Raw genomic sequence first — 24,761 nt, 5'->3', positions numbered from 1 at the left:
GGTTAGACCTTTTAGCCGAGTGGTCCGAGAAACAATTTCAGTCTCGGTTAATTTATCCTCGTGCAGGGACTTTTAGACCAGAGTATCTCGTTTCGGCACATAAACAGATATATGAAGGATTCGGCAACCCAGAATGGGATTATGATTACATGACCAAAGGTTATTTAGAGTGGATCAAAATGAAGCCAATTTGGGATAATTTTCATGGAATTAAAGAGACAAAAGAGCAAAAGAATTCAATACCACATCCTAAGCGTAATGCAGAGGTGAAACCTGCCTTATTTAGATCCATAGCCTCTGCTCCCCCGCTGATATCCGAGGAAGCAAGAAACATTCCTGTAGACACACCGGCAAACACTTCATGTCCCGCTGATAACGTTCCTAGCGTATCTCATAACACAGGCGCTAGAAGAAAAACTGTAATGAGCAAAAGAAACGAGACAAACAAATCTAATACGGATTCTGACGATGAAATAAACACAGCTTGTGTGTGGGCGCGAAGAGGAAGAGGATTCAAGATCAATCCGCCTTCGGCATCAGAATTAAAAGATATTATCAAGTTGTTGCCTTCGATAAACAACCCAATCAACTTTGTAGTCATGCTCGTGAGAATGTGCAGGCATAAACAAATGGTTGGTGCAGATTACCGTTTTATCATGCATGCTGTTCTCAGTGATAGATATGATGAAAATGCATTGCTAGCCGCCGTACCTTGCTTGAAACCCGAAAATGACGAATATGAAGTAACTGAGACGAAGGTGGAAGAAGGCAGTCGAACCACGACTAAACATGTGATTCAGTTTTACTGGAAAGAGACTGATAGAGCTATGGCAGAATTAAAGGACCAATTGACGCGTTATCTGCTCTCACGAAGACAGGCTAGCCGTGATCTTTCACAGGTTACTAGTTGTAAACAGGAGAAGGCTGAACTTACTTCCAAGTTTTTGACACGCTTTAGCGAGACGTGGACTTGTTTGGGAAATATGCCACTGAACCAGCAGCAAAGCAATCCTCTCTTTATTTCGACATTTCTGAATAATTGTCGTCCTGATGTACAGAAGGTTTTGAAACATCATTTGAGTGACCGGAGTAATATGATAGTGAGAGCTCTAGAGGAGAAGATTAGGATTTTGGAGGGAGATGATCTTTTGGATACCAAGCAGGTGGCCTGTCTTTCCATTGCTAGTGGTTACTCACAACAGAATTGGGGTGATCCACAAGGCAGGGCGGGGAATAAGGGGTTCCCTGGTGATAGATTGTGCTATTATTGTGGTAAAGAAGGACATTGGAAACGTGAGTGTCGAAAGAAACGAGCAGATGAAGACAGGGCACGGCAAAGAGCTGCTTCTTCTTCTAATCCTCAGCGTGGTGTGTCTCCCCCTCCTCCTCTTGCTTTGCCTACGGCAAGCGCAGGCCCATATCGAGCATAGAGCTGCCTACAGAGCTGTGACCCCATGATGATACATTGTTCTTTCGACTCTTATCTAGCTAGTGATTTGCCTGTTGTAGAATTAGCTGTGAATGGAAAGGTGCTCCCTTTCTTAATTGACACTGGTGCTACAATGTCCTCGGTGGGAAATTCATACGAAGGTCCGATGTCTAACAAAACCGTTCGCTCTGTGGGAATTGATGGGGTCCCTTTTTCTTCCCCTTGCACTCCTCCGTTACTGGTAACCTGTCCCGCTGACCCAGCACTTCGTAAACATCACTCTTTTGTGTTGATGTCACAGTGTCCTTTTAACTTAATGGGACGGGATCTAATGAGTCTGTTACATTTATCCATTTCGTTTCAGGGATCCAAGATGAGTATTTGCACTCCTGACTCGCTGCCTCCTGCTTTATCTTATCTTTCTTCACATGTGACTGTGCCAAATATCTCTGCTGTTTGTATGACTTCTGTAAACTCTGTTATTTCCTCCACTGACCCTTCTACGGCTTTGGCTGAAATTCCCTCCTCTCTTTGGGCTGAACAGAAGGATGAGGTAGGCCTAGTTCATTGTGTTCCTTATGAAGCTAAGCTTCACAAGGTTTTATTGATTCTCCAGCTGTATTTTCAGCTGTAATTTGTAACGCACTTTGTGACCTCTCCCTCCCCCAGGGCTCTGTGATCCTGACCTACGCCGATGATCTTCTGATATCCGCTGAGTCACCAGAAATCTGCCAAGACGCATCATTGCGCCTGCTCCAACATCTGGCGAAAAAGGGTTTCAAGGTTTCCAGAACCAAGCTCCAGTTCTGCAAGGACACTGTTAAGTATCTGGGCTTTGAACTTTCACAAGGTTGTCGTAAGCTGTCAGCTGACCGGGTGCAGACGATTCTAGACACAAAACGTCCTGCCACTAAGCATGCACTCATGTCTTTTTTGGGTCTTATCAACTATTGCAGACAATGGATCCCTGACTGCTCCTCATATGACAAGATTCTCCGTTCTGCAATCTCTCATCAAGATCCACAGCGACATCCTTTGACCTGGACTGCCACTATAATTAACGCTTATCACTCCCTCAAAAGCGCTCTCTGCTCCACCCCAGCTCTGGGTTTACCTGACTACTCAAAACCCTTTCATCTCTATGCCTGTGAACAACAAGGTACGGCGTCTGGTGTTTTGGCTCAGGAGCATGGAGGGGGGATTCGTCCGTGTGCGTTCTTATCTAAAACATTAGACACTGTTGCTCAAGGCTTGCCTGCGTGTCTAAGAGCTGTCGCCGCCTGTGCCATGATGGTTTCAGATGCAGAGAAATTGGTTTTGTCTCACCCACTGATCTTGCACTCGTCACATCAAGTTAAACAGGTATTGCAAAATTTACAGACTCAACATATGACTGCGCAGCGACGCTCCGGATATGAAACCATTCTCTTCTCTACTGACAATCTTGAAATTCATGCCACATCCTCTAATACTGTAGGTCACGCTCTCGCACGCCTTCTTAACTCTCAGGGCGACACCTTAGAGGACACTGATCATGATTGTCTATCTGAAATCTTGCATACTACCAGTATCAGGCCTGATCTTTCCTCCAGCCCTCTGGAGATGGGGGAAGTAATCTTTGTTGATGGCTCTTGTTCTAAACCTTCAGATGGTGTTTTCCTCTGTGGCTATTCTGTGTGTTCCCTGCCTGACATTGTACACGAGGCCTATGCTCTCCCGTTCTCTTCCGCTCAGGCAGCCGAATTGTATGCATTAATGCGTGCTTGTATTTTGTCTCAGGGCAAGGACGTCACAATCTACACAGACTCTCGTTATGCCTTTGGGGTGGCTCATGATTTTGGGAAGATTTGGCAGTCACGGGGCTTCCACGCCGCAGATGGGAAGCCCATTTCACACTCTACGTTAGTACAAAACCTTATTGATTCTTGTCATCTCCCTAGGTCACTCGCCATAGTTAAGACTAAAGCGCATGCCCCGGGAAACACCCCTGAACGCATGGGTAATTCCCTTGCTGATCGTACGGCAAAACTTGCTGCTGCTTCTGGTGTCATGTCTCCTGGTCTAGACCCTTCATCATGTAATATATCTTGTCTTGCTAGTAGTCTGATCCCAGATTTAGACCTTATCTCTTTACAGGCTTCAGCTTCTCCAAATGATTCTGCCTTCTGGCAGCTACAAGATGCTTATGTCGCCTCTGATGGCCTATGGTACAGCCAAGATGGCTGCCTTTGTCTTCCATCACATTGCCTTCCCTTCCTTGTGCGTGAATTTCATGGCGTGACACACCGTGCACGAAGGGGGGTAAAGGGGGACATGAACAAACTTTTCTGTATAGCCAATCTAAACAGTTTGGTGGATTCAATTCTCAAGAGATGCCTCATTTGTGCACAAAACAATCACTCCAAAGCAGTCGCGAAACACGAGTGTTTACCCATACCGACATCTCCATTCCTAGAATGGCAAATCGACTTCGCACACATGCCTCCCTGTGGGCCGTTTAAATATCTCTTGGTGATTGTGGACAAATTCTCTAAATGGGTAGAAGCCTTTCCGTGTTCTAGAGAGAATGCAAAGGTAGTGACTCGTACGCTGGCAAAAGAAATAATACCTCGTTATGGGGTTCCCGATGCCATAGACTCAGACAAAGGTACCCCTTTTGCCTCAAAGGTCACACAAGATCTGTGTAAGTATCTTTCACTAAACTGGCGTTTTCACATTCCATACCATCCTCAATCTTCTGGTATCGTAGAACGTACTAATCGAACTTTGAAAGACAAACTAACTAAGGCTATGCAGGCTAGAGGTTCCAAAAATTGGGTAGACCTATTGCCAGGCACACTGGCTGAAATTCGCATGACATCGAAGCCTAGTCTCGGCGGCTATTCCCCCTACGAGATCATTTTTGGGCGACCGTTCCCTGTCCCCTGGAGAAAAGGGACTCCGGCTCTGGGTACCTCTGATTTGAAGACACATATGGATGAGTATTCTGCAGCCCTTATCGATAAATTGCATGAAATTTGTACTAAAGTCAATAGTACGATATCATTTCCACCATCAGCAAACACACACCCCTTCCAAGTGGGAGACAAGGTGTTGGTGAGACTTTTTAAACGATTTGGACAATTGGGAGAACCTAGATATAGTGAGCCTGCAGAAATAGTCGCCATTACTCGTACTGCTGTTTTAACTGACCTTTTTCCACAGTGGATCCATGCCACCCGACTGAAGAAGCCTCCATAACAAAGTTGTGTTACAATAATCAGTTGCTATTAACGCTTTTTGTGTCCCTATCCAGTCTATCTCTCTCCCTCCCTCTCTCTCTCTCTCTCTGTGTGCTCTATATAGATTTGACCTGTATGCAAACCCATGACCTGTGTGCAGCCCGGCTGACTGAGTACTGCCTGTGAGATGTTGTGAACAAAGGGGGAAGAGACCTCGCGCCCAGTTTGGAACCACCCGTGAACCGTTTGGAACCGAACCACCTCACTACAACCATGATGGTCCACATCGCGGGTCTCGTGACATCACTGCTCGGGGCAGGGCTACCCGCCCGAGCCTTCGGGAGCATTCTCTTGCTCGGGGCAGGGTTACCCGCCCGAGCCATCGGGATCATTCTCTTGCTCGGGGCAGGGTTACCCGCCCGAGCCTTCGAGGCTGCATCATCTCTGCTCGGGGCAGGGTTACCCGCCCGAGCCTTCGAGGCTGCGTCATCTCTGCTCGGGGCAGGGTTACCCACCCGAGCCCTCGTGACTATTCTCTTATTGCTCGGAGCAGGGTTACCCGCTGGAGCTGGACCTCGAGACAACATCTTCTGGCAATTTGCTAACTGGACTGCACGGACTCACACAAATGAAAGTTGTTATGTATGTCATTTGATGCCGTCTTCTACTATTATTACACGCCCACCTTTGCCGTTATGCTCTGAAGCTTTATATTATGCTTGGGGGCCAAAGGGCCAACCTTCTAAATTTTGGGGCCCTTTCTGTAATTACTCTCCTCACCCTTCTGTGGTAGCAAAGTTAAACCAGACTTCTTTAGCACATGGCACAAATACCCCCGACATTATATTACAAGATTCTATTCTCACTACTCTGAAAGTAGATATGCCTTCTAATTTCACTTTCCCCCACTGTTTTAGAATAAATTACTCTCAAACAAGTAACATTTATTTAGGACACATTCCTAAGTCTCAATGTAAGCAGATATATGATCAGAATTCCGTCACTTCTCCATGTCCTCGCTGGATCCCGAATTCATGTCGATGTAACCCTCCGCTAACTGATTGTACACTCAACAGTATCGGGTATATCAAGAATACATGTAGGGCTCATCCTAATTGTGTTCCACCACACCCTAATAACTATCCTGGTGTTAAATTAGCATTAAACTGGTACTGGTACTGCGGTAATAGTAATCTCCTTGTTTCGTTTCCCACCAAGTGGTCAGGCATTTGCGCTCCCATACAACTCAAAAACGCTATCACTGCCATCCATCCTCTCTCTGCTCATCGCCCAAAACGAGATGTCATTCATAATTTTCCACCCCTGGAACATCATCTTACTACTAGGTGGCACAGGTTTTGGACATCAATGTTTCCTCATTTTGGTGTAGCTGATCTATGGAAGAATGTAGAATTAACACATTATCGCTTAGCCAGCTTTGTTAATGAAACCATTAAAGCTGTCGACGGTATTAGGACTGAGTTAACCGCCCTGCGTCTAATGACTACTCAAAATCGTATGGCCCTTGATATTTTGTTAGCAGAAAAGGGGGGTGTTTGTGCTATGATCGGAGACAGTTGTTGCACTTTTATTCCTACTAATGATAACCCGGATGGTGAAATAGGTGCAGCCATACATCAAATGAGACAGATTGCTCAACAATTAGAACATGATGAACATGGGGATACGGCAGGGTGGGTGTGGTTTTCTGGACTGTTTGGTAATTGGTCTGCTATTTTTTCTATGTGCATCCCTGTAGTGGTGATTTTTCTTTTGTTTATTTTCCTGGGACCTTGCATTTTGACAGAATGCATAAGATGATAAATAGTCTTACCCGCAAACCTCTGCATAGAGAGAACAATGTATATTATCGTCCTGCTCAGGTGTAACACTAATCTAATTAAAATCTAGTTAATACTGTGATTAGTATTAAAGGGGGGGATTGTTGGGTCAAATTTTATTATATGTAGATTATGATCAGAATATGAATCAGAATCAGTAGATTAAATCAGGATATATGTAGACATATGTAAGTTTAATCCTTAGCTTATTCTGTGTCAAAATTATAGTTGAAACGACCTTAGTCTGGCTGGACATTGTTTGGGAACATTTTGTTTATGAATGTGTATTTTGAACAGAGAAGTGTCTGAAGGTCTGTTTTCGTGTTAGATTGACTCCGAAATGGTAGAATTAAAGTTCATGATCATGCTAATTCATTCAGTTGAACCTTAGGTCATGGCTTCATAAAAGCTATGAAATATACTGAAATATATTGAAATATACTATGGTAGTGATTAATGTTAGCTTGATAGATCCCGTAATTAATGAATGCATTCTGTGATTAATGTTAGTTTTATAGTTCTAGATTAGTTTCATAATGACATTATAATTACAATTAAGATCTTATGATTCTAAGGATTTTTAGCTTAAAAGCATTAACCTAGTTTAATCCTGTTAGTTGTTTAATTGTTCTCTCTCTTTCAGACATATTCTCATTATTCTTGTGGTTAAGTTGTTCTTATTTTTTATGTTTATTTTCTTATAACATTCCTTGTTTTAGCATTATTATTAGACATACTGTTATTTGTTATTTTACTTATGTTGATGGAATCAAGATGTAATTTACTGACACACATTCATGTGTTAAGAATTATTCATGTTAATTATTAAGACATAATTAAGATCCTTTCTGTGCAAACTAGTGTCTCTGACCTCCTCAGAGGAGACATTATCTATGTTTAACATTCCATACTATTTCCATGAAAATCAGACATAATAAGCCAGAACTCTGAACCTTACTGTCAGCAAAAAATATGTTACTATATTATGATTGATTCAAGATCATTACACACTTCCACATAGACACACACCCATCATACACACACACACACACATGAAGACAAAACATAAACACAGAAACACTATAAGACGTTTCCAAAGATGTTTTCATTTTGACGAAGTGACTGTGAATAAACTGACATGTGAAGCCTCTCTGGGTTTTCCATTGTCTGTTTTTGAGCTGTTGATTCGTCCTCGGGCCCGAGAGAAAGGCGAAGCACGAAGGAATCCAGGGTCTCTTTCTGGGTGAACCCAACACCGCCTGCATCTGCACATATATCCATAAGTGCCTGCACTCTGAATTAAAAGTCGCCTCTCTTATGCTTTGCCTATAGTGCAACACAACTCTTATTGAATAGGATTAATGTGGTAGACTGAAAATGTGACAAACATATTCGCCAGATCTTTCAGGTCAGAAAAAGAATTGCACCAAGGGGGAAATTTTATTGGGGATCTCTGATTCAGGATAAAAAGGAAAAAAGTGTGGCTTTTACCGAACAAATACTGCATTACAAATAAAGTGAAGGAAGTTCGTTTTAAGATTCTTCACAAAATTTACCCTATTAATTTTACCTTTGCTAAATCCACAGACATAAGCACTGATAAGCACTTTTTGTGGGGACATGGAAAAAACATTTGCTACATCTTTTTTTTTTTTGAATGTGAAAGGACCAAAACATTTATCAGTGAGCTAAACAATCACCCTTTTAGCCATCTTGAGACACCGTACTTCCTTAGTGATAAAAATTTTATTTTTTATTAAGAAAATCCCACAAACAAATCATTGGAATATGTGGTGAACTTTATTTTGCAGGCAAAATTTTTCCTTCATTAAAAAAAGGCAAAAAACACAGCCTTCCTTCTGTGAGTTTATTTTGGAGTTAGACTCACTCCTCAACTCCCTCAGTGTTGTAAGAAATTAAAAAAAAAAAGACAATAGGGTGCCAAGACTTTTGAACAATACTGTGTATGAGAAATTTTATATATTGTTTTTATATCATTCACCTCTAGATTTAAAAAAACCCCAACCAAACAGCGCTGTGTCATGACAGACAGGATAATGTTTGTTTGCCAGGAAACTAAAACTGGCTCGTCACTGGATCTTCCAGCAGGACACTGATCTGAAGCATGTGTCTAAATCAACACAAAAATGGTTCACTGAGCACAGAATCAAGCTTCTGCCATGAACATCTCAGTCCCCTGAGCTGAACCCCAGTGAAAACCTGTGGGCTGAGCTCAAGAGGAGAGAGCACGAGAGAGGGCTGAGGACCCTGGATGATCTAGAGAGATTGTGTAAAGAGGAATGGTCTCAGATGCCTTGCTCTGTATCTCCAACCTTATAAAATGTTATCGGAGAAACTCAGTGCTATTTTACAGGCAAAGGAGGTTGTAGAAAGTACAACCCCGATTCCAAAAAAGTTGGGACAAAGTACAAATTGTAAATAAAAACGGAATGCAATAATTTACAAATCTCAAAAACTGATATTGTATTCACAATAGAACATAGACAACATATCAAATGTCGAAAGTGAGACATTTTGAAATTTCATGCCAAACATTGGCTCATTTGAAATTTCATGACAGCAACACATCTCAAAAAAGTTGGGACAGGGGCAATAAGAGGCTGGAAAAGTTACTGTAAAGGTACAAAAAAGGAACAGCTGGAGGACCAAATTGCAACTCATTAGGGTAAAAAAAAAACGGAGCTTTTTTGTTTTATTTTATTTCTTTTTCTATTTTTTTTCTGTGTGTTTGTGTGGTTTGATGTTTGTATGAGTGTTTTGTCCGCCGGTTGTGGTGTAGCTCTGGACCCAGTTTTGGGCGTCGGTTCCCTCCAGGCTCGCTTTCGTCGGTTCCCTCCAGGCCTTGGTTCGCCGTAGGTGATGCCTGTGCTCCCGGCTATGGACTGCAGTGAGCTCCTTGCTCATTTTACATCGTGGTTGTCCAGCACTCTGCGCTTTAACGCTTGGCGTGATGTTCCGAGCGATGTTGCTCGGTGGTGTCGCGGCGGCTGTGCAGGCGGTTTGGGACACACCAACGCTCTGCATGGAGGAGCTTCTCTGCTCGCTTTGTGGATTCATGGCATGGTGTTTGAGCGATGTTGCTGGCGGCGGTGCTGGAGATGTGGGCCTTGTTTTCTTGCGCCTTTTGGTGGGACTGTGGCTGCTACACCACAGGAATTACATCCTGACCCCTACTTGGTGGACTTTTTATTTATTTATTTAATTATATATATATATTTTTTCTTTCTTTGTTTATTATTGTAAAGCGTCCTTGGGTTTTTTGAAAGGAGTTTGACAGTGTAAAATTGCAAAGAGTTTGAACATATCATCATCTACAGTGCATAATATCATCAAAAGATTCAGAGAATCTGGAAGAATCTCTGTGTGTAAGGGTCAAGGCCAGAAAACCATACTGGGTGCCCGTGATCTTCGGGCCCTTAGATGGCACTGCATCACATACAGGCATGCTTCTGTATTGGAAATCACAAAATGGGCTCAGGAATATTTCCAGAGAACATTATCTGTGAACACAATTCACCGTGCCATCCGCCGTTGCCAGCTAAAACTATAGTTCAAAGAAGAAGCCGTATCTAAACATGATCCAGAAGTGCAGACATCTTCGCTGGGCCAAGGCTCATTTAAAATGGACTGTGGCAAAGTGGAAAACTGTTCTGTGGTCAGACGAATCAAAATTTGAAGTTCTTTATGGAAATCAGGGATGCCGTGTCATTCGGACTAAAGAGGAGAAGGACGACCCAAGTTGTTATCAGCGTTCAGTTCAGAAGCCTGCATCTCTGATGGTATGGGGTTGCATTAGTGCGTGTGGCATGGGCAGCTTACACATCTGGAAAGACACCATCAATGCTGAAAGGTATATCCAGGTTCTAGAGCAACATATGCTCCCATCCAGACAACGTCTCTTTCAGGGAAGACCTTGCATTTTCCAACATGACAATGCCAAACCACATACTGCATCAATTACAGCATCATGGCTGCATAGAAGAAGGGTCCGGGTACTGAACTGGCCAGTCTGCAGTCCAGATCTTTCACCCACAGAAAACATTTGGCACATCATCAAACGGAAGATGTGACAAAAAAGACTTAAGACAGTTGAGCAACTAGAATCCTACATTCGACAAGAATGGGTTAACATTCCTATCCCTAAGCTTGAGCAACTTGTCTCCTCAGTCCCCAGACGTTTACAGACTGTTGTAAAGAGAAAAGGGGATGTCTCACAGTGGTAAACATGGCCTTGTCCCAACTTTTTTGAGATGTGTTGTCATGAAATTTAAAATCACCTAATTTTTCTCTTTAAATGATACATTTTCTCAGTTTAAACATTTGATATTTCATCTATGTTCTATTCTGAATAAAATATGGAATTTTGAAACGTCCACATCATTGCATTCCATTTTTATTTACAATTTGTCCCAACTTTTTTGGAATCGGGGTTGTATTAAATGCAGGGGTGCCAATAATAGTGCCACATGTTTTTATTGAAAATAAGTATTTCTTGATGAGGAAATTGTTTTTCTCTGAATAAATCTATTTTAATTAAAAGGTTGGATTTTTCTCATGTTTTCAGTGTGAGATGAAGCGACTTCGCCAAAAGGTGGATTTTTTTCTAACCCTTTTTACAAATCTTTACCAGGGGTGCCAATAATTGTGGAGGGCACTGTATCGGTCAAATAACATTAAAAATCATTGGTGACAGTAAAAAGTGTGGAGCTGTGAATCAGGTTTGTGCTCCACCTGCCCCTGTGGACGAGCCCCACTGTCTCCTGGTAAACAGCAATGTGCTGGATGTGGAAGGAAACATGAAGATGCAGGTCTGGGGAAAGAGTGAAGTGTTGCATCTGTGGAGGTCAGTATAGTCCTGTAGTACTGGATATGGAGGAGAGCAGGAAGGAGAATCCTGACGAAATCAAAACCAGCAGACATAAAATCCTCAACCCAAATAACAGCCACACAAACACCAGCACAGAGTAAATAAAGATTTATTTAAGGCTCAACAAAGTAAAATTTATGACCTCCATCGCAATTGTATGAATTTCAATTCTTTTTACAGGTTTTACAAAAGACAGGACAGTAGAGTAATATTTACAGCAGGGCTTTGAACCAGAATTTTTTTCCTATTGGTTCGTTCCGAACAGAAACGGAATTTTAACGTTTCCGGTTTTGGGTTCCACCATTAAATAGACGTTCCCGAACTGGTTAGAACAAAAAAATTTCGTTCCCGGAACGGTTAATTACATTCCCTGTCAGCTCAGGCCCGGCGCCGTGGGGGGGCGAAAGGGGGCGTCGCCCCCTCGTGGCTACAACCCCACCCCCTCAACGAAGACTCAGATCACTTAATTGTTTTCTTAATTGTTATTGTGGGTGTATGTGTGAAATGCTGACGCAGCCGCGCACACACAGACCTGTGATAAGGACAAGGGGCGGGCGGGCAGGCGGGGGTTTTACATGTAGTCTACACTTACAAGTGCACTGTCTCTGCAATATGCAGTCAGTTTACGGGAGTAGTCTTTCCCCCACCGAATTAAACCAATTCAATCACAATATTGTGAATCCATTTTCTTTCTTTGTAGGTTAAGTTTATCTCCGTGTATGTTGGTGTGTGTGTGTTCATATATGGTCCGCTTTGTGTGCAAATAGCGTAAGAATATGTGTCGTCGACGTCACCCCCCATGCAGCAGGGGTGAAAATTCATCACTTCAGAGTGTTTAGTCCCCTACACGCCTAAACTGGGGTCGCGGATTAAGTGGTTAGCATTGACTCGGTGCGAGTCAGGAAGGCTATTACTGGTGCAGCCGCGGGGTCTGTTGATTTTTTTAAATTATGATTTTGGCCGCCGAGCCAAGTACCTTAGACTTGCATTGACGTTTTGTTTTCATGCCGCGGAGCTATTTGTATGTATTTTAAATGTAAAGGACTTGCCTGTAGGTTTGTGTGTGTTGTTTTATGTTTGGCATCTTTCCGGTTGTACCGTGTGTCTGTGTGAAAATTGGAGGGGAGGGTTAACAGGTGGGCACGGGTGCTGATAAAGCGCAACTGCTCTGGTAATATGCCACATGATTTTCCCGGACTAAAGCAACCTTCGGGGCCGTGGTTTTGTGGTTGGCGCAGTTAATTGTTTGAAACACGTTGTCAGACCGCCATCACTACTACACACTATATGAAAAATATTTGCCCCCTTGCGATTTCTAATTGCCCCCTTAGTAAACTGTTCCTGGCGCCAGGCCTGTGTCAGCTGTTTAACAAATGGCTATAAAATTATGTCTCTGTCTCATCCAGCTTAAGCCAAATGTAGGCTAATTCTATTACAACCTTCATTAAATAAGACAAGAAATAATTCAAAACAATTATTATTTCAAATGTTGGCGATTTGGATTCTCAGTATGTCTTCCCATCTACACAAACAGAAAAAGTGCCAAAAATGAAAGATAATTCGTTTAGTGTGTTACCAAAGGCTAGTCAGGCCCTATAGAGGGCTACTGCATGACGTCACCGCGCCGCGAGATTTTGTTAGGCGCCATATTGGAAGACCAAGTACACATCTATGCAAGTACATACATACATAAAACAAACTACACCTGAAATGTAGCCAGGGCCGGTTCTGCCCTAATTTGGACCCGGGTACAACATCGCGCAACCCCCCCCCCCAAAAAAAAGTCTAAATCAGGACAACCATCACATAACTATAACTATAAACATTTTATATCAACTATTTTAACTAAATGGGCTATAATAAATAAGCCTGCAGGCGGCCACGGCGGGCTGCCTCAGAAAAGTAACCATTCAATGACAACTGAAAGCCTGCAGCCACGGCGGGCTGCCTCAGAAAAGTAACCATTTGTCCTACCTTAAAACTCGTTTTGCATTTTCTGCCTCCTTTTTTGTATTTTCGACCCTCTGTTTATTTTCTTTCCTTTTCTGAAAACCTGATTTGTGTCCAGACATTTTGTTCTGCTACCAACGAACTAACTCGCAGGTCTCGTCTCTCGAGCCCGCGATGATTCCCGTGGGAAGGGCAACAACTGATACATTTTTACAAACAGCCAATAGGGAGGTTGCAATGTTCAGGCTATTCTTTGCCTCAGTACATTCATTACACTCAGTAATGCACTTACTCACTTATTATCACGTGGAGACGTGATAGTAGTCCACCTTCCCGCTCTCTCCATTCAGTCAGCGAACGTCACACAGGAAGTGAACCCCAGCGGGTCATAGAAACTTGCGCAGGAGGAGAATGACTTTTTTATTTGTAGGCTATGGAAACTTTGAGGAACGAAATAAAAACCGGTAACCATTATTTTTAATAAGCGTTTCTGTTCCGGAACATAAAAAATAAAGTTTCTGGTTTCGTTTCTGTTCCATGTGAAATAGAAAAAGTTCCTGGTTTTCGTTTTCGTTCCTTGAACCGGTTCAAAGCCCTGATTTACAGTACAGTAATGTTTACAAAGGATTCCACAATAAAAAGGAAGAACATGAGCAGGATATATAAAATTTCTAAGAGCGACAGGACGTTATTACAGGACTTTATTTGTTTTTGTAGATTTTTCCTTCATCCCTCTCTATAAAATAGATATAAAGACCCGATCCCTGTGTTACACACTGCAGTCCAGTTTGTGGCAGTGGGGCTTTACACACACTGCTAAATTCTATTAAAACCAGAAGAAGAAGCAGCAGAAGCAGCATGGCTGCACCTCCTCACCTGTGAAAGAGGAGAAAAACAGGGAGAGAAATATTTCAGCACAATCTTATAGCTGGACATTAAACTGCACTTGACAATGGAGACAAATATCAGCTCTGATCTGAGATTTAATGTGAGCTCAGGCTTTTCTGCTGGATTTTCACTCCACACACACACACATTTTTATTAGGGCCCGAGCCCGAATGGGCGAAGGCCCTATTGATCTTGTAAGAGTTCACTATTCTTCTTCTTCTTCTTCTTCTTTATTTTTCTCCGCTGTTGGGCCATTTTCGGGGCGCTTGCCATGGGCGAAAACGCACGAAATTTGGCACCAGTTCCGAGAATTGCCACCGCTACTCAGAACCAGAAGCCCAAACTTGGCCGGGGCTCAGGGCCTCTATAGCGCCCCCTAAGTCATTGTGATTTTGGCCTCCCGCATTAAGGTGCCTGGTTGCCATGTAGTTTGTAGTAGTGGCATGCCATTTGGTACGCATATGTATCTCACTAAGCCGGACAAAAATGTAATGCCAATGCATTAACCACGACCAACAGGAAGTGAGGTAATTTCACTTTTGTGCGAAATGCATGGCCACGAAGAGGGCGCAACTCCTCCTAGACCGTTCATAGGAATGTCACCAAAATTGATACACATCATCTACAGACATGGCGGACAAAAGTTACTAAATACGTTTCACGTAGGATAAACCGTTCAGAAGTTATACGTCAATCAATTTTCAATGCAAAATTTTACATGCTTAAAAATTCATAACAAATCTTCTAATTGCTCAACACTGCTCATACTTCACACGCAAATCACTCATTGGGCTTCTGACATGTTACCCAATTTCTGTGATATTTTGCCACTGCGGGCGCTATTTTTGGGCAAAAAATCCAATCTTTCCTCAAATTTGGTCAAACTTCACGGCCACCCTCCTACTACCTCCCATGTCATGTATACCACATTTTGGGAATTTTCGTCCATGGGGGGGCGCTGTTTTTGGCCGACGCAATTGCTCCAAAACGGGTTTTTGGTAAATAATTCCATAATGCTTTTCCTTCACACCACTACCTTGTGATAGTACGTTGCTGTTGTAGACACTTATTTTTCCAACTCATAATCGCTCATGTACAGCATAGCGCCACCTACTGACATGGGAAAAACCAAAAAATTTATTCTTCACAAATCTATATCTCATCTTCTATTTACTCAATTGTCATCAAACTTTATACGCAAACTCTTCATAGCTCACCTGACATATACGCCAAATTTTGTGCACTTTCGCCCCTGGGGGTGCTGGTTATGGCAAAAATGATATTGCAGCTTCTGATTTGTCAAACTTGGCAAGCAAACTCTTTACAAGACCCTTATTGGGGCGCTTGCCATGGTCGACAACGCACGAAACTTGGCTCCTTTTTCTTAGACTGCCACCGCAGGCGGGCCTCAGGGCCTCTATAGCACCCCCTAACGTGTTGTGATTTTTGCCTCTCGCATTAAGGTGCCTGCTTGGCATATAGTTTCTAGTTATTATTATTATTATTAGGGCCCGAGCACCGTACAGTGCGAGACCCTATTGTTTCTGAAGGATTATTATTATTATTATTATTATTAGGCCCCGAGCACCGTACAGTGCGAGACCCTATTGTTGCCATGTGTCCAATTCTGTGCTTTGTCGCCATTGTGGGAGTAATGTCTCTTGCCGAAGAAGCTGTGGAAGGTATTTCGCGGGGACGCATGCCCCCGCCCCCCTTGGCCGCTGGCGCGAGGGCCCGTCAAGGCCGCTTGCGGCTTTAATTTCATATTACACTGTAAACATCATCATGTCTTACTCTCTCTCTCTCTCTCTCTCTTCAGCAGGAAGTCACACAGCCACAGTTTAAGAGTCGTTGGAGGAAGAATCTCCTTCAGAGGCTGTAAAACATTCAAATCCATCACAAAGTGAACTAAACACTGCTAATAAATAATGTAGTGGTTTTAAACATCATTTATGGATCATAAAGGTTCACTTACAGGGTCTGGGGGGAACAGGTTTGAATCCTGAAACGCAGATGATGGACAGACAGTTATTATAAAATCTCAGTGCTGTGTTTGGCTTCATGAGATAATGAGTTCATATCAGTTTATTGTCTTGTCTAATTTATTAATTAACATTAAAAATATGCAAAATATTCATCAAATCTTCTTAGAATGAGAAAGTGTAAATCTGTTCTCTGAAAACTTCACATCTGCCTCCTTCCTCCTCTCACCAGAGTTCCTCTTCTTCCAGAGGACAACAGCGACAGCAGCGACAACAGCAACAAGAGCCACAAGGACACCAATGACGACTCCAGTCTGCCTTCCACCTGATCCTCCACCTGTTAATCAGCACAGTCTTTATTCTCTGCTGCAGCAGTAAATCAGCTTTTACCCTCTAAGTCTGTAGCTTTATTCAGACCTTCTGCTACTTCTAGGATTAAATCCTTCTCCAAGCTGCTGTGCTGAACCACGCAGGTGTATTTGTGTTTTTGCAGCTCCTCAGCTGGGGCTTTCAGAATGCTCCTCTTCTGGAAGCTTCCATCCTGGTTGGGTAGCGTCTTCGTGAACTCCACGTCCTCAATCACGTCCTCTCCATCCTTCTGCCAGGTGATATTCAGGGCTTTGGGGAAGAAACCTGTAGCGTGACACACCACCTCTGGAGAAGGCGAGTGTTTGTGGAACACTGATGCCTCGGGACAAACTGCAGAGACACAAATATTTTTTAAAAATTGAAACTCAATTGTTATCATGTAATAAACATTTTCTGTCTGCATGAATTATTAAGATGGAGGTATAAACATTAAAGAGTGCAGTATTTCTCCTGTACTCCAGCGGTCATTAACCTGCTGCTCGTGATGTAGCGGTCAATCTGTGAGGTATTTTTAGATCACAACACATTTTACAATAAAAAAACATGCAATGTTCAAATATTCACAGGTTGGCTCCGTTTGAATACCGCTACATATTTAATTAGTGCTGTGCATCTCTATGGGCAGGGAGGAGCACAAGAACAAAAATAATTCTGACTGATTGTGATGATAAATAGTTATCTGTAAAAATTTCTGGTTGTCATGTCAACCTGCTGCTAAGCTCTGTAGCTAATGTTAACTACAGCTGTGTTCTGTCACTGAGCAAACTCTGTTCAGGAAACCATGGCCGAGCAACGAAAGAAGGTGAGAATACATACCATTCTGAATGGGAAAATTAACTTGCTTTTACAGGAGTGAAAGAAAAGACCGCCTACGGTATCACTTACCATCTGAAATTCAAGGATTCATTCCCACCCAAAATAGGGGGCAAGTGGAAATTAACCCATACTTGCCCCCCAGGGCAAGTGGGTTTAAAAGTTAATGTTGAGCCCTGTGTGTGTATATATAGTGAAACAGGAGAAAAAAGAACTCAAGAGTTACAACTGGTTTTAAAGCCCAGCCATCACTTTTCACAAAACCCACCAGGAGAGCTAAAGCTGCTACTGAGGAGTCATTCCGTGTTCTCCATCTCCTGGCCAAGCACAAGACGCCCCTTCACCACAGTGAGATTTTTAAAAGAAGCCACGACAGTCACATTATTCACAGACTTTAAAAACTAATACACTTTGTCCAGCAGCAGGAATGAGAAGAGTGGAGTTGTTATCCGAGGACATTTCTCGATCGCTAAAAGGTGAAACTGACTGCTGTCCACGAATTAACAGTGAAAACTGCAGGAAATCAGTGTGAGTGAGTGTAAATGGGAAGGTGTGTGTTATTATTGTGTACATTATCACAAAGATAGTGACACAATGCAAAGTAAAATGGGATTTTCAATGTAAGCATGCATTAGTGTCAAAAATAAATTCAAACATCATTTTGTCATTTAATTTTTTTCATTATATCGGTATTTTGGGGCCATAAATAAAATTAATGCACTAACAGGGAAAAAGAAAACACTTTGGCTTTCATTTTCTTAATAAAATGCAAACTGAGTGCCAACATTATAATGAATATTTGAATGCATACTTTGTTTTTTCTTTTTTGTAACACTGGGCTACATAGCTACCTGACAAAATGCAAATTTAAAGTAAAATGGATCAATAAAATCAAAATCAGCTGCAAAGTGCAAACGTGTGATTCAGTTTTCAGCTTGGACTCGCTGTCTGTGCTGAAATGTAAATGATCGCTGCTATGAAACTTTTCATTCTCAACTTCACCTCTATGCTAAGTAGCTATGGGCAGGGCTAAGATTTAGGCCACGCCTCCTCTGAATGCAGAGTTAAACAATGTGGAGGACGGAAGTGCAGCGAACAGCAGCGTGTGAGAGATCGCTCAGGAATTAATGACTTCAGCAGAATGCCAGGATTATTATTATAGTTACACTGGTGTTAAAAAAATAGCAGGACAACATCAGTAACCTGACGAACCACTGTTATTAGTAATACTGATATTTCTGCCTGGCAAATCATTTCCTTGTAGATGTAATAGTGTAATAGAAAAACAACAGACCCAACTGTTATGACATGCACGCTGCTTATTCTGAGTAACTGACTCATTCACTGTTCAAAATAATAGCAGCGTGGAGTTTAATTAGAGAATTCATTCCTTCTGTGAAAAAAAGGTCATTAATTGTCCTTTATTAAGGAAGAAGGGAAGTAAATATTTCACACACTGTTATAAAATACAGTTCGCTCTGAATTGCTCAGTAAAATGGGCCATTCCAAACACTGATTGGAGGAACAATGTAATTTGATTAAAAAGTTGATTGGCGAGGGGGAAACGTACAAAGAAGTGCAGTAAATTATAGGATGCTCAGCTAAAATGATCTCAAATGCTTTAAAAGTGGCAACAAAAACTCGAAACATGCAGAAGAAAACAAGCAACTACTGTTAAAACAGATTGAAGAATAGTTAGAATTGCACAGAATCAGCCAATCATCACCTCCAGAAAGATCAAAGATGATCTAAAATGACCTGTAAGTGCTGTTACAGTCAGAAGACGTTTGATCGAAGCTCAGCTATCAGTAAGAAGCTCCTGTAAAGCATCATTGTTGAAAAAACGCCATGTGCAGAATCAGTTAAAATTTGCCAAGGAACACATCGACTGGCCCAAAGAGAAATGGCGTAACATCCTGTGGAATGATGAGTAAAATTATTCTTTTCCAGCGGTCTCAAAAGTAGCCGGTCACCGGCGGCAAATCACCGTCTGTGGCTTGTTATGCCGCCGGCTATTGTCAGTTGAGTCACAAAATTTAATATTGAATATTTCTGACGGCAAAAAAAGTTGTGAACATAAATTACATCCACTATGTCATGTATGTCCGTTGCCATGTCAACTTTGTTTACATCCTCGACATGAGTGCAGCCATTACCTGTGTTGCCAGATTGGGCGGTTTTAAGTGGATTTTGGCAGGTTTTGAACATATTTTGGGCTGTAAAATATCAGCAGTATCTGGCAACATATTTTTTTACTTAATACAAGAAATTAATGGATGCCAACGTTTTTGCCAAAATGGTATTTTATTTTCCATTGTTTCGGCAGCTTCAGCATCATACTGTGAGATTCTGTTCAAATTGTTTTTTTTCTTCTATGAAGCCTGAGCCATTTATTTTATTAGTTTATAATCTCGTCTCGTCTTCTTCCACTTATCCGGGACCGGGTCGTGGAGGCAGCAGTCTAAGCATGGAAGCCCAAACTTCCCTTTCCCCAGACACCTCGGCCAGCTCCTCGGGAAGAACACTGAGGCGTTCCCAGGCCAGCCGAAAGACATAGTCCCTCCAGTGTGTCCTGGGTGTTCCCCGGGGCCTCCTCCCGAGGGGACATGCCTGGAACACCTCCCCAGGGAGGCGTCCAGGAGGCATCCGAAAAAGATGCCCGAGCCACCTCAGCTGATTCCTCTCGATGTGGAGGAGCAGTGGCTCTACTCCGAGCTCCTCCTGAGTGACTGTGCTTCTCACCCTATCTCTAAGGGAGCGCCCAGCCACCCTGCGAAGGAAACTCATTTCGGCCGCTTGTATCCGCGATCTTGCTCTTTCGGTCATTACCCAAAGCTCATGACCATAGGTGAGAGTCGGAACGTAGATCGACCAGTAAATTGAGAGCTTCGCCTTTTGGCTCAGCTCCCTCTTCATCACGACGGACCGGTAAAGCGACCGCATCACTGCAGAGGCTGCACCGATCCGCCTGTCGATCTCACGCTCCATCCTTCCCTCACTCGTGAACAAGATCCCGAGATACTTAAACTCCTCCACTTGAGGCAGGACTTCTCCACCAACCTGGAGAGGGCAAGCCACCCTTTTCCGGTCAAGAACCATGGCCTCGGACTTGGAAGTGCTGATTCTCATCCCAGCCGCTTCACACTCGACTGCAAACTGCCCCAGTGCATGCTGAAGGTCCCGGCTTGAAGAAGCCAACAGGACAACATCATCTGCAAAAAGCAGAGATGAAATCCTGTGGTTCCCAAACAGGATTCCTTCTGGCCCCTGGCTGCGCCTAGAAATTCTGTCCATAAAAATTATGAACAGAACCGGTGACAAAGGGCAGCCTTGCCAGAGTCCAACATGCACTGGGAACAGGTCTGACTTACTGCCGGCAATGCGAACCAGACTCCTGCTCCATTCGTACAGGGACCGGATAGCCCTTAGCAAAGAGCCCCGAACCCCATACTCCCGAAGCACCCCCCACAGAGTACCATGGGGGACACAGTAGAATGCCTTCTCCAGATCCACAAAGCACATGTGGACTGGTTGGGCAAACTCCCATGAACCCTCAAGCACCCTATGAAGGGTATAGAGCTGGTCCAGTGTTCCGCGACCAGGACGAAAACCGCATTGTTCCTCCTGGATCTGAGGTTCGACTATTGGTCGAATTCTCCTCTCCAGTACCCTGGAGTAAACCTTCCCTGGGAGGCTGAGAAGTGTGATTCCCCTATAATTGGAGCACACTCTCCGGTCCCCTTTCTTAAAAAGAGGGACCACCACCCCAGTCTGCCACTCCAGAGGCACTGTCCCCGACTGCCACGTGATGTCGCAGAGACGTGTCAACCAAGACAGCCCCACAACATCCAGAGACTTGAGATACTCAGGGCGGATCTCATCCACCCCCGGTGCCTTGCCACCGAGGAGCTTGCAAACCACCTCAGTGACTTCAGCTTGGGTAATGGACAAGTCCACCTCTGAGTCATCAGCCTCAGTCTCCTCAGTGGAAGACATGACAGTGGGATTGAGGAGATCCTCAAAGTATTCCTTCCACCGCCCGACAATGTCCCCAGTCGAGGTCAACAGCTCCCCACCCGCACTGTAAACAGTGTTGGCAGAGTACTGCTTCCCCCTCCTGAGGCGCCGGACGGTTTGCCAGAATTTCTTCGAGGCTGACCGATAGTCCTTCTCCATGGCCTCCCCGAACTCCTCCCAGTTCCGAGTTTTTGCCTCTGCAACTGCCCGAGCTGCAGCACGCCTGGCTTGCTGATACCCGTCATCTGCCTCAGGAGTCCCGGAGATCAACATGGCCAGATAGGACTCCTTCTTCAGCTTGACGGCATCCCTTACTTCCGGTGTCCACCACCGGGTTCGGGGATTGCCGCCACGACAGGCAACAGAGACCTTGCGGCCACAGCTCCGAACAGCTGCATCCACAATGGAGGTAGAGAACATGGCCCACTCAGACTCAATGTCCCCCGCCTCCCTCGGAAGCTGGGAAAAGCTCTCCCGGAGGTGGGAGTTAAAGACCCCCCCAACAGAGTGCTCGGCCAAACATTCCCAGCAGACCCTCACCATATGTTTGGGCCTGCCAGGTCTGTCCAGCTTCCTCCTCCGCCAGCGGATCCAACTCACCACTAGGTGGTGATCAGTTGACAGCTCAGCCCCTCTCTTCACCCGAGTGTCCAAGACATAGGGCCGGAGGTCAGATGAAATGACTACAAAGTCGATCATCGACCTCCGACCTAAGGTGTCCTGGTGCCACGTGCATTTATGGACACCCCTATGCTCGAACATGGTGTTCGTTATGGACAAACCGTGACTAGCACAGAAGTCCAATAACAAAACACCACTCGGGTTCAGATCAGGGAGGCCGTTCCTCCCAACCACGCCCCTCCAGGTGTCACTGTCGTCACCCACATGAGCATTGAAGTCCCCCAGTAACACAATGGAGTCCCCAGTCTGAGCACCCCTCAGTACCTCTCCCAGGGACTCCAAGAAGGCCGGATACTCTATACTGCTATTTGGCCCGTAGGCACAAACAACAGCAAGAGCCCTCTCCCCAATCCGAAGGCGCAGAGAGGCGACCCTCTCGTTCACTGGGGTAAACTCCAACACATGGCGGCTGAGCTGGGGAGCTATAAGCAAGCCCACACCAGCCCACCACCACTCACCACGGGCGACTCCAGAGAAGTGGAGAGTCCAGCCCCTCTCGAGGAGCTGGGTTCCAGAGCCCAAGCTGTGTGTGGAGGTGAGCCCAACTATCTCTAGCCGGTACCTCTCAACCTCCTGCACAAGCTCAGGCTCTTTCCCCCCCAGCGAAGTGACATTCCATGTCCCAACAGCCAGCCACTGTGTCCGGGGATCAGGTCGTTGAGGCCCCTGCCTTCGACTGCCACCCAATCCACACTGCACCAATCCCCTACTGCTACCTCTGTGGGTGGTGAACCCACAGGAGGTCAGGCCCACGTCACCTCTTCGGGCTGAGCCCGGCCGGGCCCCATGGGCAAAGGCCCGGCCACCAAGTGCTCGCATACAAGCCCCAACCCCGGGCCTGGCTCCAGGGTGGGGCCCCGGCTGCATCATACCGGGCGACGTCACGGTCCTTGATTTTTTTTCCATAGGGGTTTTGGTGAACTGCTCTTGGTCTGGCCTGTCACCTAGGACCTGTCTGCCTTGGGAAACCCTGACAGGGGCATAATGCCCCCGACAACATAGCTCCTAGGATCATTCAAGCACACAAACCCCTCCACCACAATAAGGTAGCAGTTCTAGGAGGGGTAGTTTATAATTATTTTTTAATTTAGTTTTTTTTTGTTACATTAAAGCTGAGGCATATAAATGCCTCAGCTTTCATGTAACAAAAAAAAAAAAACTATTAATACTAGTACTGTGTGCAGGCAGTCTCTCCTGAAGACTAAATTAAACAATAGTTTATAATTATTGTTTAATTTAGTCTTCAGGAGAGACTGCCTGCACACAGTACTAGTATTAATAGTTTTTTTTGTTACATGAAAGCTGAGGCATTTATATTATATTTTAAGGTAACTTCATGTTGTGCTGTGAGGTTCTCTGCACTTTAACTTTTGAACCAACAGGCATTTGGATAAGTAAAGCCTATTTTTCTGCATTTTTGTAGTCCTGGTAATCTTTTATATTGGTAAAATTGTTTATAGGACCATTTCTCAGTGTCTTTGTTTTTTTAATCAATAGTTTTTAGTAATAACTTAATATTTAACATATCACTCAATTTTAAACAACCCCCGCGCGCCCACCCCTACTCCATTTGAAATGTGGAAATAAAGGCTATTAAAAATATTTCACTTTATTCACTTTATTAATGCACTGCTATTTGAACACAACTGTAAGTCCAGAAAGGCCATGAGTTAATTATTTAAATGTTTTGATTTATCGTTAATTCTGACACTAATGTTGAACGCTTAAATGGAAATTTTAAATGCAAATGGGATTCTATCATTTCACTGTGGTACCATCTTTCTGCACACATATGAGAAAAGAAATGGGAACTGGGGTTTGGATTTTTATTTTACTTTTGGCATGAAACACTGCCATAGTGCAGTGTGTGTGTGTGTGTGTGTGTGTGTTGTAGTGAAGCAGTGTGTTATTAGTATATGCACAATGTGTGTGTATAAGATGTGCGTTTGTCAAACAGCTGCAGTTACAGTAACAGAGCAGATCACACACTTTACCTTTCCTCTCCAGAGTCTCTCTGCCGTAAGACACAAACTTCTTTAAACGATCAACACATTCATTCGCCAGGTAGCTCTTCCAGTATTTAGCTTTAGCGTCTGTAGGATACCACTCCTTTGTAAATTTTCCAGCTTGAGGTTTAACTGCAGTGCAGGTTCCAGTTTCCAGATCCAGACCCATGAAATCTTCTCCATCATAACTGGACTGAGAATATCCTGTAGTGGTGCCGTCATCATGGAGCTCACAGCCTAACATCCTCTGGAGTGTGTGAACTCCTACACACACACACACACACACACACAATGAGGTGAGATCAGATGAGCTGACTTTCCTTCTACACTCTCTATTCAAACTGCTACACTGTGTTTTTCTACTCGTTCTTTTTACATTTTGTCCTTTGTAGTAGAACAATGTTATTGTCGGTAAAAGAATATTTAATAATGTGTGTTTTGTGTCCTACACTGCATGGATTCACAGCTCTGTGTGTAAAGTAAAAACACATTCGGATCGTTTTAATCTGTGGCCCAAACTGTATAATGGACACTCAGTAGTTTGCCTAAATAGAAAAAACATTAAAAGTGTAGAGAGAAGCTCTTTAGTGTGAGAGTCTGCAGTTTGAGACAAAGCCCAAGGGTTTGTGACTCTGGTGATATAATGATCTGCTGCTGTTTAATCGATGTTACAGAA

The 24,761-nt window shown here is 43.8% G+C and overlaps 2 protein-coding genes across 3 annotated transcripts in view; both read right to left on the bottom strand.

Moving 5' to 3' along the window:
• LOC132872888 (H-2 class I histocompatibility antigen, Q9 alpha chain-like) overlaps positions 1-24,761 on the bottom strand; it is a gene marked incomplete at its 3' end in the record, with an annotated part of 281,775 nt that overhangs the window by 19,195 nt on the left and 237,819 nt on the right. The gene's annotated exons all lie outside the window — the stretch shown is intronic.
• The window catches only part of LOC132872905 (class I histocompatibility antigen, Gogo-B*0201 alpha chain-like), a 68,181-nt gene that overhangs the window by 21,682 nt on the left and 21,738 nt on the right, over positions 1-24,761 (bottom strand). Inside the window, exons 3-8 of one of the 2 annotated variants that reach the window (XM_060908022.1) lie at positions 24,074-24,349; positions 16,617-16,898; positions 16,429-16,536; positions 16,193-16,219; positions 16,012-16,093; positions 11,473-14,205 (exon numbers count right to left, since the gene is read on the bottom strand). In XM_060908022.1, coding sequence (XP_060764005.1) covers positions 16,059-16,093; positions 16,193-16,219; positions 16,429-16,536; positions 16,617-16,898; positions 24,074-24,349 — 728 coding nt within the window. In that variant the 3' untranslated portion in view covers positions 11,473-14,205; positions 16,012-16,058. Of the gene's footprint in view, positions 1-11,472; positions 14,206-16,011; positions 16,094-16,192; positions 16,220-16,428; positions 16,537-16,616; positions 16,899-24,073; positions 24,350-24,761 lie in introns of those variants that run through there. The other variant, XM_060908023.1, reaches the window with a different exon arrangement.

The sequence above is a fragment of the Neoarius graeffei genome, chromosome 24, assembly GCF_027579695.1.
Source record: "Neoarius graeffei isolate fNeoGra1 chromosome 24, fNeoGra1.pri, whole genome shotgun sequence".
NCBI lineage: Eukaryota > Metazoa > Chordata > Actinopteri > Siluriformes > Ariidae > Neoarius > Neoarius graeffei.
This window is presented reverse-complemented; position numbering and strand designations above follow the sequence as displayed.